At 44.3% G+C, this 15,739-nt stretch overlaps 1 protein-coding gene across 1 annotated transcript in view; it reads left to right on the forward strand.

Moving 5' to 3' along the window:
* The window catches only part of LOC139663663 (protein jagged-2-like), a gene marked incomplete at its 5' end in the record, with an annotated part of 49,186 nt that overhangs the window by 18,320 nt on the left and 15,127 nt on the right, over nucleotides 1–15,739 (forward strand). The window contains 13 exons of the mRNA XM_071542380.1: nucleotides 19–132; nucleotides 2,427–2,476; nucleotides 3,798–3,974; nucleotides 4,855–5,005; nucleotides 5,392–5,556; nucleotides 6,328–6,441; nucleotides 8,004–8,117; nucleotides 9,084–9,197; nucleotides 10,083–10,199; nucleotides 10,467–10,494; nucleotides 13,907–13,992; nucleotides 14,841–14,954; nucleotides 15,202–15,317. Of these exons, the coding sequence (XP_071398481.1) occupies nucleotides 19–132; nucleotides 2,427–2,476; nucleotides 3,798–3,974; nucleotides 4,855–5,005; nucleotides 5,392–5,556; nucleotides 6,328–6,441; nucleotides 8,004–8,117; nucleotides 9,084–9,197; nucleotides 10,083–10,199; nucleotides 10,467–10,494; nucleotides 13,907–13,992; nucleotides 14,841–14,954; nucleotides 15,202–15,317 (1,460 nt within the window). The remainder of the gene's footprint in view (nucleotides 1–18; nucleotides 133–2,426; nucleotides 2,477–3,797; nucleotides 3,975–4,854; nucleotides 5,006–5,391; nucleotides 5,557–6,327; nucleotides 6,442–8,003; nucleotides 8,118–9,083; nucleotides 9,198–10,082; nucleotides 10,200–10,466; nucleotides 10,495–13,906; nucleotides 13,993–14,840; nucleotides 14,955–15,201; nucleotides 15,318–15,739) is intronic.

Genomic DNA, 15,739 nt, shown 5'->3' on the forward strand with positions numbered 1-15,739 from the left:
GTCTTGTTTGTGTTTCAGACACAGATGAATGCGCCTCCAGCCCCTGTGCTCAGGGTGGGACCTGCATCGACGGGGAGAACAGCTTCGAATGCCTCTGCCCTCCCCAGTGGACCGGCAAGACCTGCCAGATAGGTGCGCCTCTCTCGTCTAATTAACCAATTCATTATTAATCAATATATTGTGAACAACGGCTATAATTTAAGGTTTTTAAAGAATAAAGTAAGACTGTTATAAGACTACGTGAAGAGTTTCATTCCAAAACGAGGTTCCACCATTTGGAAAAAAACATAAATGCCTGCTTTACAAAAGGATTGCTGGCATAAAAGTAAAGTATTGTGGGTAACTAATAAATGTATAAGTCATCTAAAGATCTTTGCACATATTGGCTGATAAATTGCATGAGGCATATATTTTCCAAAATGGATTTATAGCATTTTCGAATGAAACTATATTAATTTGGCGAGGTGTGTGCACATGAAAACTTGAGAAGATGAGGTTCAAATGTCGGTTGAATTATCATTGTATTTTTTTGGTTGATCCTAAATGAAGATTTATTTGCATGTTGAGTGATATTTTGCCGTGTTGCGTGTTTCTGTGTTTCTGTATGTTGCACCGACTGTGAATGCCGTGCGTTCAGATTCATTCCAGGAATCCCATCGCTTGCAGAGATATATCTAGTTGTTTGTTTATCCTGCCATGTCGAACCAGTAGTATTACTGCGGGGTGGCTACTAATTTGAAATGCGTGTGTGTGTGTGTGTGTGTGTGTGTACGCATGTCCAACGGAGAGACTCGCTGGGTTATCATCTGCAACTCGAGCCAGGTGACTTGAGTAAAGTTAAAAATAACCTCCCGCCTGGCAACTGCTAGCCTTGGGACCAAATATACTCCGCCGGGGGGTTATCTTTGGCTCCAGACGGGGCGTAAAAGGGGAGTATGTACGCTACGGTGAGGCAAGGCCCCGGGCATAGCGGAGCCCTCCTCCTCGCCCGCTTCGACGCCGCGACTGTGCAGCTCAGCCAGGAGCGGCTGAGCGGCTGAGCGGCGAGGCGAGGCGAGGCGAGGCGAGGCGGGGAGAGAGGAAACAGTTTATAACCTGTAAACACGCGCTAAGGGAGGAACCGAAACGCCAGAGCTTGTGTTACGGCTTCTGTTATTCTCAAAGCGCTTCCCCTTTCAGGGAGCGGGCGGTACCTGGGAGAGAGGGGGGGGGGGCTGGCAGGGGGTGGGGGGTGGTGGTGGTGGTGTTGAGTTTCAGCAGGCCAACAGGTGCCGCTTACCTCCTGGGAGTAGTATTAATGCACTGGTCGGTTTATAGTGAGCGAGGCGGCGCGGCGGGCTCGGTGACCGCCGCCTCTGAAACTGACCACTTGGAATGCCGCAGGTTGGCCTGCAGGGAATGCAATAGAGAAATTAAGCCGGGCGCTGGGGGTGGGATGTGTGTGTGTGTGTGTGTGTGTGTGTGTGTGTGTGTGTGTGTGTGGGGGGAGGTTTTTTTTTTTTTGAGAGAGAGCTGTGAAAGAAACGGTCAGCAGGGGAATGTGAACAGAAGCCTAAAAAAAAGCAGGAAAACGGTAATCTCAAGTTGGAAATCAGAGTTTAAACAGCACCTGCAACCCAGTTACATTAGAGTATATCATTAGAGTATATGATTAGAGTATATGATTAGAGTATATGATTAGTGTATATCATTAGTGTGTATCAGGATCTGGGCTTCAGTTTCAGTGCATTGTGCGGCAGGAGGCTACGCTTGGTGGCGGGGCTTGTAAGCAGGTTCTTAGCTCTCTCTCTCTCTCTCTCTCCCTCTCTCTCTCTCTCTCTCTCTCTCTCTGCCTCTCTCTCTCTCATCTCCATTTTGCAGACGTTAATGAGTGTGTGGGGAAGCGTTGCTTAAATGCTGTCTCTTGCAAAAACTTGATTGGTGGATATCTCTGTGCCTGCTTTCGTGGATGGGCGGGCCAGAACTGTGACATCAGTTAGTATCATACCAGCAAATCATTAGTCGCTATCAGCCTCTGTATCGGCCTCTCTCTCTCTCTCTCTCTCTCTTACCTGTGGCTCTGCTCCTTCTCCTCTGGTCTCTCCCGGCTCTCCGAGGCCCGTTTATCTCTGCTGCTGCACTGTTCTAGTTTCTGTCTAAGGCTAAAACAGACTGTGGGTTTTCACATGACTGTCAGACATCTGTTGTGAACCTTGCAGGGTTGTTTCCCCATCTGCAGCCTGGCTTCACTGCATGTGCTTTAGCCAAGAGAGTCACATCTGCCTGCCTGCGCCTCTCAGCCTGCACTCCTTTCTGTCTTCTAGGCACGGATAGCCTCGCATTCGCCTACTTTCCCTGTAGCATCTGCACGTTTACACCGCCCATGCATGTTCCGCTTTCTAATGTGTTAAATTCAGACTAAAAAAAATCATATTTTTCCTCAACAGATGTCAACAGCTGCCATGGTGCCAAGTGTCAGAATGGAGGGACTTGCAAGGTGAGATTCAGAAACGTAAACTCTGGACCAACCAAGAAATTATCAGAATATTGAAGCCATAAACCCTAAGAGGGCATTTTGTTTTATGATCATGGGTGTAACGGTGATGCAGCTGGTACAAGGCCCAGCCAATTACTGCTGATATCATCAAAGTACCTGTCATTACAGTAAAGAATGTCCTTAAGGGTATTATGGCTTTTAAACAGCGGTTGCTAACGTAAACTGCCTGAGAAGTTTTCTCCAAAGCAGTGAACATATGTAGGAATCAGAAACAGGAGGGAGCAAGAAAGATTGATCACTAGCCCTCTGGGTGCAGCATCAGTCAGCATATCAGCCAATAATACACAGGTGGCTGTTGGAATTGGCAGCATGGTGGGAGTGTGTCTTAGACCAATCAGATCCCAGCGTGTCAGTGCAGGGCCAAAGTGAAAGTTGAGATGACGTCCGCAGTCGTCCATAGCTGCTGCCTGCATCGTTTTGTGAAATCATGAGCTAAATATATTTTTTTGTTGTTATCAATTGTTTTTATTTCAAAAAGTATGCAGAGTATATTTTCTCCCACTAGGACCAAGAAAGGTCCTCCCTCCCTCCCACCCATGTCGCGACCAGTTCCCTCCCCTCCCACCCCACACTAGTTTTACATGACATAGTACATGAATTCATAAATTTACAAAAATACAACAAAGTGCACTTAACGTGAAGATGTTCAAGCCAGCAGCTGTTCAACATCTGCTGCTGCAGAGGCCCATACCTGGGCAGTCCTTTCTCTAGCCCCATGTATTCTCGCTATAGATTGTTCCATGTGTAGTATGTTCAGAAAAGACATTGTGTACGGGTAAGTGAATGAGGAGGATTCCATCTTAAAGCTAGCATTTTTTTTTGCTGCTGTAAGACCTGTGAATAAAACATGAGGTTTGGAGACCGACAGATCCAGTGATGAGGTATCGTTCGAAATCAGCAACCTGGAACAACAGGGTACATGCACACCCGATAAATCTGATCTAATCTATGAGCTAAATATCTTGAGATCAGTTCAAAACTTTCCAAAGCTATTTCCATATGAATGTTTGCTGTGCCATAATATCATAGTGTGAAAATGCTGTGCTTGTTTGGGTTGATGGTGAACCTGCACTTCAGTAAAACCTATGTGGACTGGACTTGGCCTCCTGCACATTGCCATCGTCTGCTTGCTGAATTTATCTTTTGTATACTTTATGAAAGGTGAAGGTGGCCACTTTGATTAGCTTCCTCTATGTTTTTCCCCTTGTGCGGTGAATAGTGACAGCGGGGTTTTTGGTAACTTCTTCCCTCTCTGTTGCAGGAGGTCCCGACCAGAGGCTACCAGTGCACCTGCCAGCCGGGTTTCGTGGGCCGGCACTGTGAGGTTCAGAGGAACCGCTGTGCCAGCAGCCCCTGCAGGAACGGCGGCCGGTGCCACGCCCTGCTGGACGGATTCATGTGTGAATGCCCACAGGGTTTCTCAGGCACAACCTGTGAGGTGAGGAGCGGATCCTTCGGGTGAATCCTTCTGTAGAAAGAAAAGTCGATGAAAGCTTTTCCATTGTCTGCTCTAAACAGCCGGAGTCTGGTGGCTGTTTTCTGGGGGGGAAAAAGAGAAACTCACTTTTTTTTGTCTTTATCTTAGCTTTCTGTCGTTGTTGAGGAAGGCGGGAAATTTTGATATAATAAAAACATATGGATTTATGGAATACAGCAGGCAGATTTTCAAATATGAAATAGGACCAAAGATGTTTTTCTATAAATACAAAATTACTATAAAATACTGTAATAATTTAAACATGTACTGTAAATATTGTCATTATTTATCTTAATTTATTGTCATATTGATTGATTGTTATTATGATGTATCACTGGGTGACACACCTACTCACGTCATTTATGTCATAAAAAAAAAATGTCAACACTACATAGGCTATATAACATGGGTAATATGTACGAAGTGATATGACAATAAAAAAGTATAAAAAAAAAAAAAAAGAGAAACTCAAACTGCATCAACAGAAAATCCAAGCTCCGCCCACACTGTTTGATTGACAGCTGATCTCTGGGAAGTGCAGTTCAGAAACACCACAGCAATGAGGCTGAGCAACAAAGATGGAGACAAATTAAAAAAAAAAACATGGATCCAGATTACCACTTAAAATAGTAGGCTCTGGATTAGGGTTTCAAGTCAAATTAATTAACTTTTTTTTTTTTACAGTGTACTTTGTGTAATTTTGACAATGGTTGTTTATTTGCTCATTAGATTAGATACACATAAACACAGTGGAAATTTGCCTTCCTACCTTCCTTCACTCATTACTACCTTCATTCATTTATTCATTGATCTATCTCTACCTCCTTTATTCCATCCACAGGTGCAGAATAACCCGTGCAGTCCTAACCCGTGTCAGAACAAGGCCCAGTGCCACAGTCTGATGGGAGACTTCTACTGCACCTGCCCCGACGACTACGAGGGCAAAACCTGCTCAGAGCTGAAAGACCACTGCAAGACCAACCAGTGTCAAGGTACCAGACACATGCTGTCAGAGACCTGGGGGAAACCTCGGGTCTGTGATTTTTGGAGAAAAATTTGCAGGACATTTTCATTGCTGACATGAGAAAGTTCTTTGACTGAAACGTTGAGAAATGACACATGTTGAGATGATGCCTCCTGTCAAATAATAACCTGTCTTTCATAATAGTTTCATAATAATTCTGATAAATGCCCTTTTGTTTTATCTGTTCAAGCAAATAAACACCTGTTGGTCTAGTACAAGTTTCACAGTTTTCTCAGTTTGAACAAACCACTTGGGAGTCGGAGACAAATTAATTTCACCCTAACTCAACACATTTCTACCCTTGCTGATCGCCTCTTCTCTTCATTTTGCACCTCTTTCCATTTTGCCCTCAAGTGATTGACAGCTGCACCGTTGCCGTGGCAACCAATGACACCCAGAAAAGGGTGTGGCACATCTCATCCAATGTCTGCGGACCACACGGCCGCTGCATCAGCCTGCCTGCCGGGAACTTCAGCTGCTCCTGTGAGCCGGGATTCACTGGCACCTACTGCCATGAGAGTGAGTCACTATTAACACACACACACACACACACACACACACACACGCACACACACACACACCAGACGTGCACGCTGAGACACACACGGACTATATTTATCATCAGTTACCATCAATGTGACCCACATCATTCTTACGGTAATTCTGGCTCCAGTCTCACTTATCATCGCCCTCTTAGTTCAGTTTACAGCACAGGGAAAGAAAACAAGTAACTAGGAAGGGAATTATTAAAAGGAAAATGCCACCGGAGATGCAGATTAGATGTGCAGAGACCTTTGCGTGTCCAATTATATTACGATTTTTTTTCTTTGTAGTATAATTAACTGCAGCATTGCCCCCTACTTCCACAGAATGCGTTTCGGTGTTCTCAAACGATTGCGATTTCATTATTCAGCGTCAACTTGCAGGGACATCGCTAGAAAAACAAACTAGTTCTTCTCCAATTCCCAAAAGCTGATCTGATGAGCTGAGATAAGATCTGAGGGTTTTGTAAGACACTTACATTACCTCTTAAATGTCTGTAAGGCAAAGAAAATAGTTGTTACAAATTGGACAACAGGTGTAAACTCGATTCATCATCATTCGCATTTTAGCCATAAAGCTGATGCTCCTTCATTAATTTTGACGTTCTACTTTTTGCACAAATCACTGAATTGGGGAAACTGCTTCATCGTCTTCCTCCTCCTCATGTCTCTCTCTCTCTCTGTCTCTCCCTCTCTCTCTCTCTCTCTCTCTCTCTCTCTCTGTCTCTCCCTCTCTCTCTGTTTCCAGACATTAATGACTGTGTGTCATCTCCATGTAAGAACGGAGGCACTTGCATTGACGGGATCAACTCCTTCCAGTGTTTCTGCCCAGACGGCTGGGAGGGCAGCCTGTGTGACGTCGGTGAGTGTGTGTGTGTGTGTGTGTGTGTGTGTCTGAGAGAGATATTTGGGTGGGTGTGAGTGACAGAGAGAAGGGAGAATGAGAGCAGGTCAGGTAGACATGCTACCTGTGAGTCAGTCCTGCAGCACCCAGCCCAGGCCTACAGCACAGGAATGATTAGCAGTCCAAGAATCCTCTGGAAGCAGATACAATGGAGTATCTGTCTGTCTTCTCACCTTTAGCATTTTCTTATACCTAAAATAGTTGGAAAGCAGAGCGGGAGACTGAAATAGAAAGGTGTGGCGGGCCAGTACGGGAACTCATGTGGATTTAGAGGCAGGAAACTTGACCGCCCGACTGTCTCCGTTTGTCTCAATGTGTTTCTACACTGTTGATCTATCCTGTCAGTAGCATATGGCTGTTTCAATGAAAATTTAGCAGATTAGAGTTTTTCTCGGAGGCAGAAATAATTGGTTGATTTAGTGGGCGGAGCCAAAGAACCACCATTTTTTGGAGAGCAAGTTGGCTAACTGGCCAAACTAAATGGCAAAGAAGGAACTCTGGTCAAAATAGAAATAAAAAAATATAGATTACTTATTTTTTTAATTCATTCATGTCCATGGCATCATGATGTTGGAAGGTCAGCAGCTAGCTAACTAACTTACCTAGACAGCTATAGGCTAGTATGGCTAGTTTGAACGTGAAGGTCAGCTAGCTAACTAGCTAACCTAGATTACTTAGTATGGATAGATTGCATTTTTTCAGTTAGCAGCAGAGCGCTAGGCTTCATAATATTAGCTTCCTCCTCTCTTACCGCTTGTCTTTTTCACTGAGCTTCAGTCTTACTTTACTTAGCCAGAAAAACTGTGGTTATTTGGCTCCGCCCACTCCGCTAACTCAACCAATGAGATTATTTCGGCCTCCACAGCAGTTCTGCCTCTGAGAAAGGCTTTTATAATTAAAACTCAAATCTGCACAAATTTAGAGATAAATAAAAGATTGGATTTTATGGCATCGCATTGTTTTCCGTTCCAAACAGACTAATAAACTTTAAATGCCAGCTATAGTCTCTCATGGGTGTGTTTATTTAAATCTATGTCTGTATTACTTATTACACTTTAAGGCTGCATCATCATGGCAAAAATGATAATCCTGATTATTTTGCTACATGTTGGTTATTAATACCACTAATAATCTTGCTAATTTGAGGTGCAAATCAGTTTAATTTTGGCATCTTATATCATCATCTCTTCTGTTTTCAGCTGCAGATATTCTGTGATTATTAATTGCAGAAAACCAAATCACGGTATTCGATTATACACGATGATGCAGCCGTGTCACAGCTCCTCTGGCTGTGTCATGGCAGCAGAAGCCGTGCCCACGTCCAAATCCGGCTGTGAGAATCCGATAGCAGCGTGAGCGGAATCCGATCTTTGCGCGTCCAGACACGTTACCGAACGTGTCCTGGCGGGACCGTACGATAAAATTGGCATTGAAACGATAACTGTAACCATAACCTGTTACTGTGCTGATCCTTCGCTCGCCCCTCTCTCTCTCTCTCTCTCTCTCTCTCTCTCTCTCAGATGTGAACGAGTGCAGCAGGAACCCGTGTCAGAACGGAGGCCGCTGTGTGGATCTGGTCAACGACTTCTACTGTCACTGCATAGACAACTGGAAGGGCAAGACCTGCCACTCACGTAAGTCTGTGTGTGTGTGTGTGTGTGTGTGTGTGTGTGTGTGTGTGTGTGTGTGTGTGTCGGTGCTGTGTGTGTGTGTGTCGGTGCTTGTAAATGCGTCTGCAAGTGTGTGTGTTGTATGTCTGTGGATGCCTGTTTGTCTGAAGGTAGACAGACAGAGAGACATGAAAATATGTAGAAGTGACAGAAATAGGGAGGGGATGTGTAGGTGTGTTTAGGGTTAATGTGCAATGTGCATCTATCTATCTATCTATCTATCTATCTATCTATCTATCTATCTATCTATCTATCTCTCTCTCTCTCTTTCTATCTATCTATCTATCTATCTATCTATCTATCTATCTATCTATCTATCTATCTATCTATCTATCTATCTATCTATCTATCTCTATCTATCTATCTATCTATCTATCTATCTATCTATCTATCTATCTCTCTATCTACCTATCTATCTATCTATCTATCTACCTATCTATCTATCTATCTACCTATCTACCTATCTCTCTCTCTCTCTATCTATCTATCTATCTATCTATCTATCTATCTATCTCTCTATCTATCTATCTTCTCAGTGCTGGTGTGTATTCTAACATTCTCATAAAGGAAAAGCAGCCTGTTTGGGCATCAAGCCTATAAAAAAACAACATAAATCGGCTGAGATAGTAAAAAAAAAAAAAAAAAAGCTTTTAATTTGACATGGTGCTAAAAATGAAAAATGAAGACAAAGAAAAATGTAAGCAAGCATTTCAGCCCATTAGACATCATCAGTGCTTTCTTTGTCTTCCGTTTTTATTTTTTGCACCGTGTCAAATTGTCAAATCTTTTTTTTTTTTTACCATTTCAGCTGCTGCTTAATGTCCTTTTTTTTAGGCTTGATGCCCTAACTGGCTGTCGTGCGGGCTTGTTTTCCCCTTTTGAACTCTCACACTGGCACACAGTATCACATGTTTTCCTTCTGCCGTCCAGGTGAGAGCCAGTGCGACTCCACCACCTGCAGTAACGGCGGGACGTGTTACGACCACGGAGACTCCTTCCTCTGCAGCTGCCCCTCAGGCTGGGGCGGCAGCACCTGCAACACAGGTCAGACCTCCACCGTCCCGCACTCTAATTACACTCTTATGGCACCGGGAATAACGGTGTAATAACACTATGAGCTATTACGGCCTCTTATGTGTCTGTGAGTCTGTGGTCGCTGGGCAACAGTAACTATTACAGTCTTGGTTGGACATAGTTTAGTTTAAAAAAAGCAGTTTACCACTTTAAAAATACCGTATTTCCTCTAATATTGGCCCAGGCCTTTATTTACCTCAACTGCAGAGGGTACCAGGCCTTTATTGGAAGCAGGCTTATATTAGAGACAGGCCTTTATTTCTAATTCACATTCTGTTTGATAAGTATATTTGCTCATATTTTAGTACGAAGCCTCCTTGTTTTCTGATCTCCTTCTGTTGGGGTTCGTTAGTTTAACCGTTTTTTTTTTGTTACTGCAACGCATTACCGATAATTACGGTAATCGACGACGGCACGCTCCAGAGACTTCCTTTTAACCGGTAGTTAAAACAAAAACTTAAGCATGGTTCCCACTGGTCATGGAACATCTTGAATATTATGGAATTTGGAGGTTTATTCCAGACAGGGAGAAGTTACAGAATTTGATCAATTCTCTGGGGAAATCAGGGAATATCAGGGATTTTCTTTTACAAACAGATTACTTTACAGGAATATATCAGACTGTATTTTCCCAACTTGTTTCATGTATTCATTGCATTAGATGTTGTTTTTTCAGGCGTTTTTTTTTTCCACAGCAAGCCCCTCCAGAAAACCCCTTTTAGAAAAACTTTATCTGGCTTCGTTATAGGGGAAAGTCATAGAAAAGTCATGGAATGTGGAAATCGGGGAAAAATACCTTAAATACCCAAGACGCCCTAAATCCCTCCTCTCGTTCTCTCGTTTGTTTCTCTCCAGCCAAGAACAGCACATGTGACTCGGGTCCGTGTGAGAATGGAGGGACGTGTGTCGGAGGAGGAGACGCCTTCACCTGCATCTGCAAGGACGGCTGGGAGGGGCCGACCTGTGCTCAGAGTGCGTCTCTATCACATCTGAATTAATCAATTTGTTGATTAGAATTAATTGTTTAAGAATCACTTTAAGTGGCAAATACAATAAGTGTCCAGGAGCTTGTTTTGGGTGACATTAGTGGCAACATTTAGCGTTTCACCGTACATCATGACACATACAGTGCAGTCTACATGGATTCATTGATCTTATCAGGTTTCAGGCTTTGGCAGGGGTTTGATTCCCCTTTTGAAGTTATTGATTTTCATTCTGTCTTCCTTCTCTCTCTCACAGATGCCAATGACTGCAATCCACATCCCTGGTAAGTTGAAGGGTTTTTGTTATTTCTTTACATGGCACTTCAGTATCACACATAAATATTCCAGCAGGGTTGGAGTATTCGAGTCCAGTTGTGAAAATGCTTTTTCGGACTCGTCTCAATCTTGTGCCTATATGTTGACTCTGACATGTCTTCTCGGTCTCTGTTGGATGCTGCCTCAACTTTTTCGATCTAAAAATATTAACACTAGAAAGGCCAAAGGGGGTTTAAGAGAAGGCCAACAAGCTGCTATTGAAGCGGGGTGAATCTAATAATAATTCTATATCCTGGTGTGATTTTGAAAATCTTGCAACTCTGAAAAGTCATGGAGGGGACTTTATGAAATCTGAATGTCAGTTCTAAAATTAAAAACAACAGCTTGGCCTATCTGCTGTGATGGATGGGAAGTTTTATTGATGTTCGGCTTATTTTCACCTCAGCGCTACAGACAATTGAAGGGATTTCACCTGTAGAAACCTGTTTATGTCAAACTTCTATGCATTGATCAGTTGGATGTTGAAGGGAACAGTACAGAGCTACATCTCTGTTCATCCATAACAAACTTCTTCATCATTATTTTTGGCATTTGGACAGAAATGAACCCAGGTTATTGCCTGTTTGGTGTTGAATAGGACTTGATTTGCTCTGGTTTCGGTCTCGAATCGGACTCGACCGGACCCGGTGTGGGAATCGACTTGGGACTCGACTGAGGTGGTCTGGGTCTGGGTCATGGGGAATATTTGTCACATCGCCTTTGATCCTTGCGCTCCGTAACTATTAATCCAGAAATGCGGCGTTTTGAGCAGAGAGAAAAAGTGAAACGCAAAGTTCAACCAGCTGAACGTCTTTTAGCTGGAGCTTAACTGCCACTGCCACCTTTAAAGCTGAGCGAGTTTTGCGGCTCTTATCCCATCCGGGCCCAGTCAGGCAGAGGGAGTGCTGTGAGCGGAGGGGTTTCCCACAGAGAGCAGCGACTCTCTCACACACACACACACACACACACACACACACACACACCGCTCTCATCCTGCAAATCTGATTTAATGCTCCGGGATTTTCCCATTAAAGATTCAGGGATGTGGAGGTGTGTGTGTGTGTGTGTGTGTGTGTGCGTGTGTGTGTGTGTGTGTGTGATTTTGGAGAAGGTGTGCGCATGGGGGTGTGTGTGGTTGCTCGTGTGTATGTACATGTGCGAATTTGTGTGTGTGTGTGCTTGCATACGTGTGTGTGCATGTGTACCTGTGTGTTTGTGTGTGCTTTTGTGCATTTGTCTGACTGTGTGAGTGTGAGTGTGTGTGTGTGTGTGTGTGTGTGTACATGCCTGTGTTTTTGTGAGGATATGTGTATATTTGTGAGTATGTAGTATATGTGCATACCTGTGTGTGTGTGTGTGTGTGTGTGTTTGTGTGTGTTTCTCTATGTGTATGTGTGGGTATGTGTGTGTTATATGGTATATGAAAGTGTGTTTGTATGAATTTGTACATGTGCATCTTTATATTCCTTAGCATACGCATGTGTGTGTGTGTGTGTGTGTGTGTGTGTGTGTGTGTGTGTGTGTGTGTGTGCATGTGATTTTTCATCAGTGTGTGTGTTTGCACGCATACCTTTATGTTCATCTCTGTGTCTGCCTGTTTGTATGAATGTGTGTTCATAGGAATGTGTGTGTGTGTGTGTGTGTGTGTGTGTGTGTGTGTGTGTGTGTGTGTGTGTGTGTGTGTGCACGTGAAACCAGGGAAGTGTGTCTCCTGACAGCTGTGCACGGCAGCTTCCCTGGATCAGAGAGCCTCTCCTGGACAAAAGCCCCCCCCCCTTCCCCTCAGCCACAATGACTGACAGGGGGATTAGAAGGGGGGGTTGTGTGTGTGGGGGGGGGGGGGGCAGGAGGGTGGGAAGAGACGCCCCTCTCACCATTCACCAGCCTTGACCTGGGGGTAGTTGTGAGGGAGGGGGGGTGGGGGTGGGGGTGGGGGGGGGGGGGTCCTATAGGGTCGGCTCAGTATGTGGTCAGCAGGGGATTTGCATATGAAGTCTGGACATTGATAAGGGATCAGCTTCAGCTTTAGCTTCAAGCTCGCCGGCCGGCTCATTCCTTTTCTGCCCCGGGTCTCTCGCCGCGGGAAACACCGGGCGAAGGAGTCCGGACCCGTCTGGGGCTCAGCGGGCAGAACATGGCACCGACACCACCAGGGGTTACAGGCTCTGTTCCCTGTGTAGAGCATGGCACCATTACTGCAAGGGTCGTAGGTTCTATTCCCTGTGAAGCTGAATGTGTAGAGCAAGGCACTAACACTGACAGGTTTCATTCCCACTGGCTTCACCCATGGTAAAGTCATGCAGCCATGGTACTGTCTAGTGCTGAACGATTTTGAAAAAATGTCTAATTGCGATTATTTTGACTGATATTGCAATTGCGATATCATTTGCTATATTAGAGGGAATGATAATTTTTACATCATTATTCTCATTTTCATTGAAAAACGTATTAAAATGATTATGGTGTGATTTTTGCAGGGATCTGTACCAAACAAAGATGTTTTCTTAAGTCTGTAGAATATGATGTGTAGGCCAGGACATCTCTGCAGCACCACAATATTTAATTTAAAATGGTATTTTGACACACATTTCGCCTTTAACAAATATTGCGCCTCCTGCGATTTGAAAATTGCAGTAGGCCATATTGCGATTTCGATAAAATTTCGATTAATTGTTCAGCCCTAGTACTGTCTAGTGCTGTATCGATTGACAGAAACCTGATCGATTATCAAAACTATAATCGATTAATTAATTTTCTAGTTTTAGTCATTTATCAAGTAAAAATACCAAACATTTGTTGGTTGCAGCTTCACAAATGCAAAGATTTGCTGCTTTTCTCTGTTTCATATCATTATAAAATAAATACTTTGGATGTTTTTTTTGCAGCTGGTCAGACTAAGTAAGCAGCTTGTGATGGGCATTTGTCATTGTTTTTGACCTTTAATAGACTAAATGATTAATTGATGAATCGAGAAAATAATTAATCAGTTAATCAATAATGAAAATAATCATTAGTTGCATCCACAATTGTAGATGTAGTTTTCTTTGGAGTTGGAGCCTGTATGGCAGGTATTTCTCTGTGGAAGTCAGGGAATATTAGGGAATTTTACAACATTTGTCACTTGATAGAATATACCAGAACTTATTTTCCAACTTGTTTCACACATTCATAGCATTAGATGGTGGTTTCCAGCGAGCCAAATTGTAGTGGAAACCAGAATGTTTACCCATTTAGGAAAAAGCACCATTAACAAACCAGGAAGAAATTGTATTTTTAGGTCATGGAAGCGCTCTGATCCTCATCTAAAGTCATGGAAAGTCACAGCAGAAGCCTGATATGTGAAGCAGGATTTCATCATGTGTGTCTGTCTCCTCTCCCCAGCTACAACGGCGGGATCTGCGTGGACGGGGTGAACTGGTTTCGCTGCGAGTGCGCCCCGGGATTCGCCGGACCGGACTGCCGCATCAGTGAGTTCCTGGGAACCGGAGGGGCGTGTGGCGGGGGTCAGGTGGGCGGGGGGTCAGAGGTCACAGGTCACGGCGGGGGAGCGTGAGCCGATTGTTTCTGGGCGACAGATTAGGAAGCCTTTAGGAAGACGGTCTTAACCTCTCACCTCTCTGCCGGGCGGAGGTCAGCGCTGATTTGGGCAGACGGGGTCGGTGCGGTCTCCCGCGGCCTTCTGGGAGAATTTCTCTGAAAAAAGGCCTTTTCAGACGCAGGGTGTTGTCCAGTTGAAAGCGTTTCAATCCTGAACGCTACATATCCATTGTGTAAAAAGCGATTCTCTGAATTTCATTACTCATTCATGATATTTAAAAATACATAACATCCCGTTCTCTCAAAGCTCAGGATTTTCTAGGCAAAAGTTAAGCTTAAGCTAGCCAAAGACTTGCAAGTAATACATAATGCAAGTAAGATGTGGTGTTATATATCAGTGTTTTGAAGCATGTAGATCTTGAGAAAACACACTTATCTGCTACCTACCAGTGTCTGAAACTCTGCATCTTTTATCCAAAGTTTTAGATGCATGAGACCTTTGAGTATAGAAAATATTAGGACCATCTTCCAAACAATCCGGTGCACCTCCATCCATGGATCAGTGTTCTCCGGATTAAGAAATATTTCTTTAATCATCTTCTCCCCTTCATCCACGTCTTCCCCGCTTGATTGATGTGGATTTAGTTGGTGAAATCAGGCAGGGACTTCCCCAGACATGATATTTGGGCCTTTACTTTTGACTATGAAAACAATGCTCCACGACTGCTAATTCTGTGTGCATCCATATTAATAACAGCTGCATGGTCTTCTCCCTCAGACATAGACGAGTGCCAGTCCTCTCCCTGCATCTACGGCTCGACCTGCGTGGACGAAATCAACGGCTACCGTTGCGTCTGTCCCCCGGGACGAGCCGGACCTCGCTGCCAAGACTGTGAGTACAACAGAGCTCAGTCAGGACAGTGTGTTGGGTTTATAGATACACACACACACACACACAGAGAGAGAGGCTGGGCAGGTACATCCAGGGTTCAGCTAACTGGCTGGTCTCTCTTGATGTCTGCCTTGATAGAAAGTGGATTATAGATATCGCAGAGGTGTTGGAAGAGGTTTAGTGAGTCTCCAGCAGTAGGAAGCGTTCCCGAATGTTTTGGTGTTGACCTCTGACTTCCTCTCTCCAGTCATAGGAGTGGGGAAAGCCTGTCATCACGCCGGCCTGCAGTTTCCTCACGGCAGCCGGTGGGAGGAGGAGTGCAACGCCTGCCAGTGCGTCAACGGCCACGTTCGCTGCTCCAAGGTGAGCCTGGTGTGACGAAAACCAACAGATCGATGGTGTCTGCCGAAAACCGACCTCCACTTCTGCTGTTTTTCATCCTTTTAACTTGAATTCAGGGATTACATGGAGATCTGGGGACTGTTTATGGCACACCGGCTCTCACCCACAACCTGGTTTTCTTCTAAAACTAGTCCATACCCGGGGATGCTCGCGCCACAACTACGTGCAGATCAAAAATGCGCACCAAACAGCATAAATTTTGGAAAATGGAAAAATCAGCTTCGTCAGTCCCCAATGCCCATGTGCAGTTTCAGATTGATTGGCCAACCCATTGAGGAGCAAAATGGATGCAGACAGACAGACAGAAGGACAGAGTTTTCCTCATTTTATAGTAGGATGCACGCCAGGTTTCTACATAGACACTCACCCTAAATAGCTCAAGG

This window comes from Centroberyx affinis, unplaced genomic scaffold, assembly GCF_046629955.1.
Source record: "Centroberyx affinis isolate AG114_WGS23_722 - 3 ecotype Tasmania unplaced genomic scaffold, CSIRO-AGI_Caff_v1 ptg004081l_1, whole genome shotgun sequence".
NCBI classification, from domain to species: Eukaryota; Metazoa; Chordata; class Actinopteri; order Beryciformes; family Berycidae; genus Centroberyx; species Centroberyx affinis.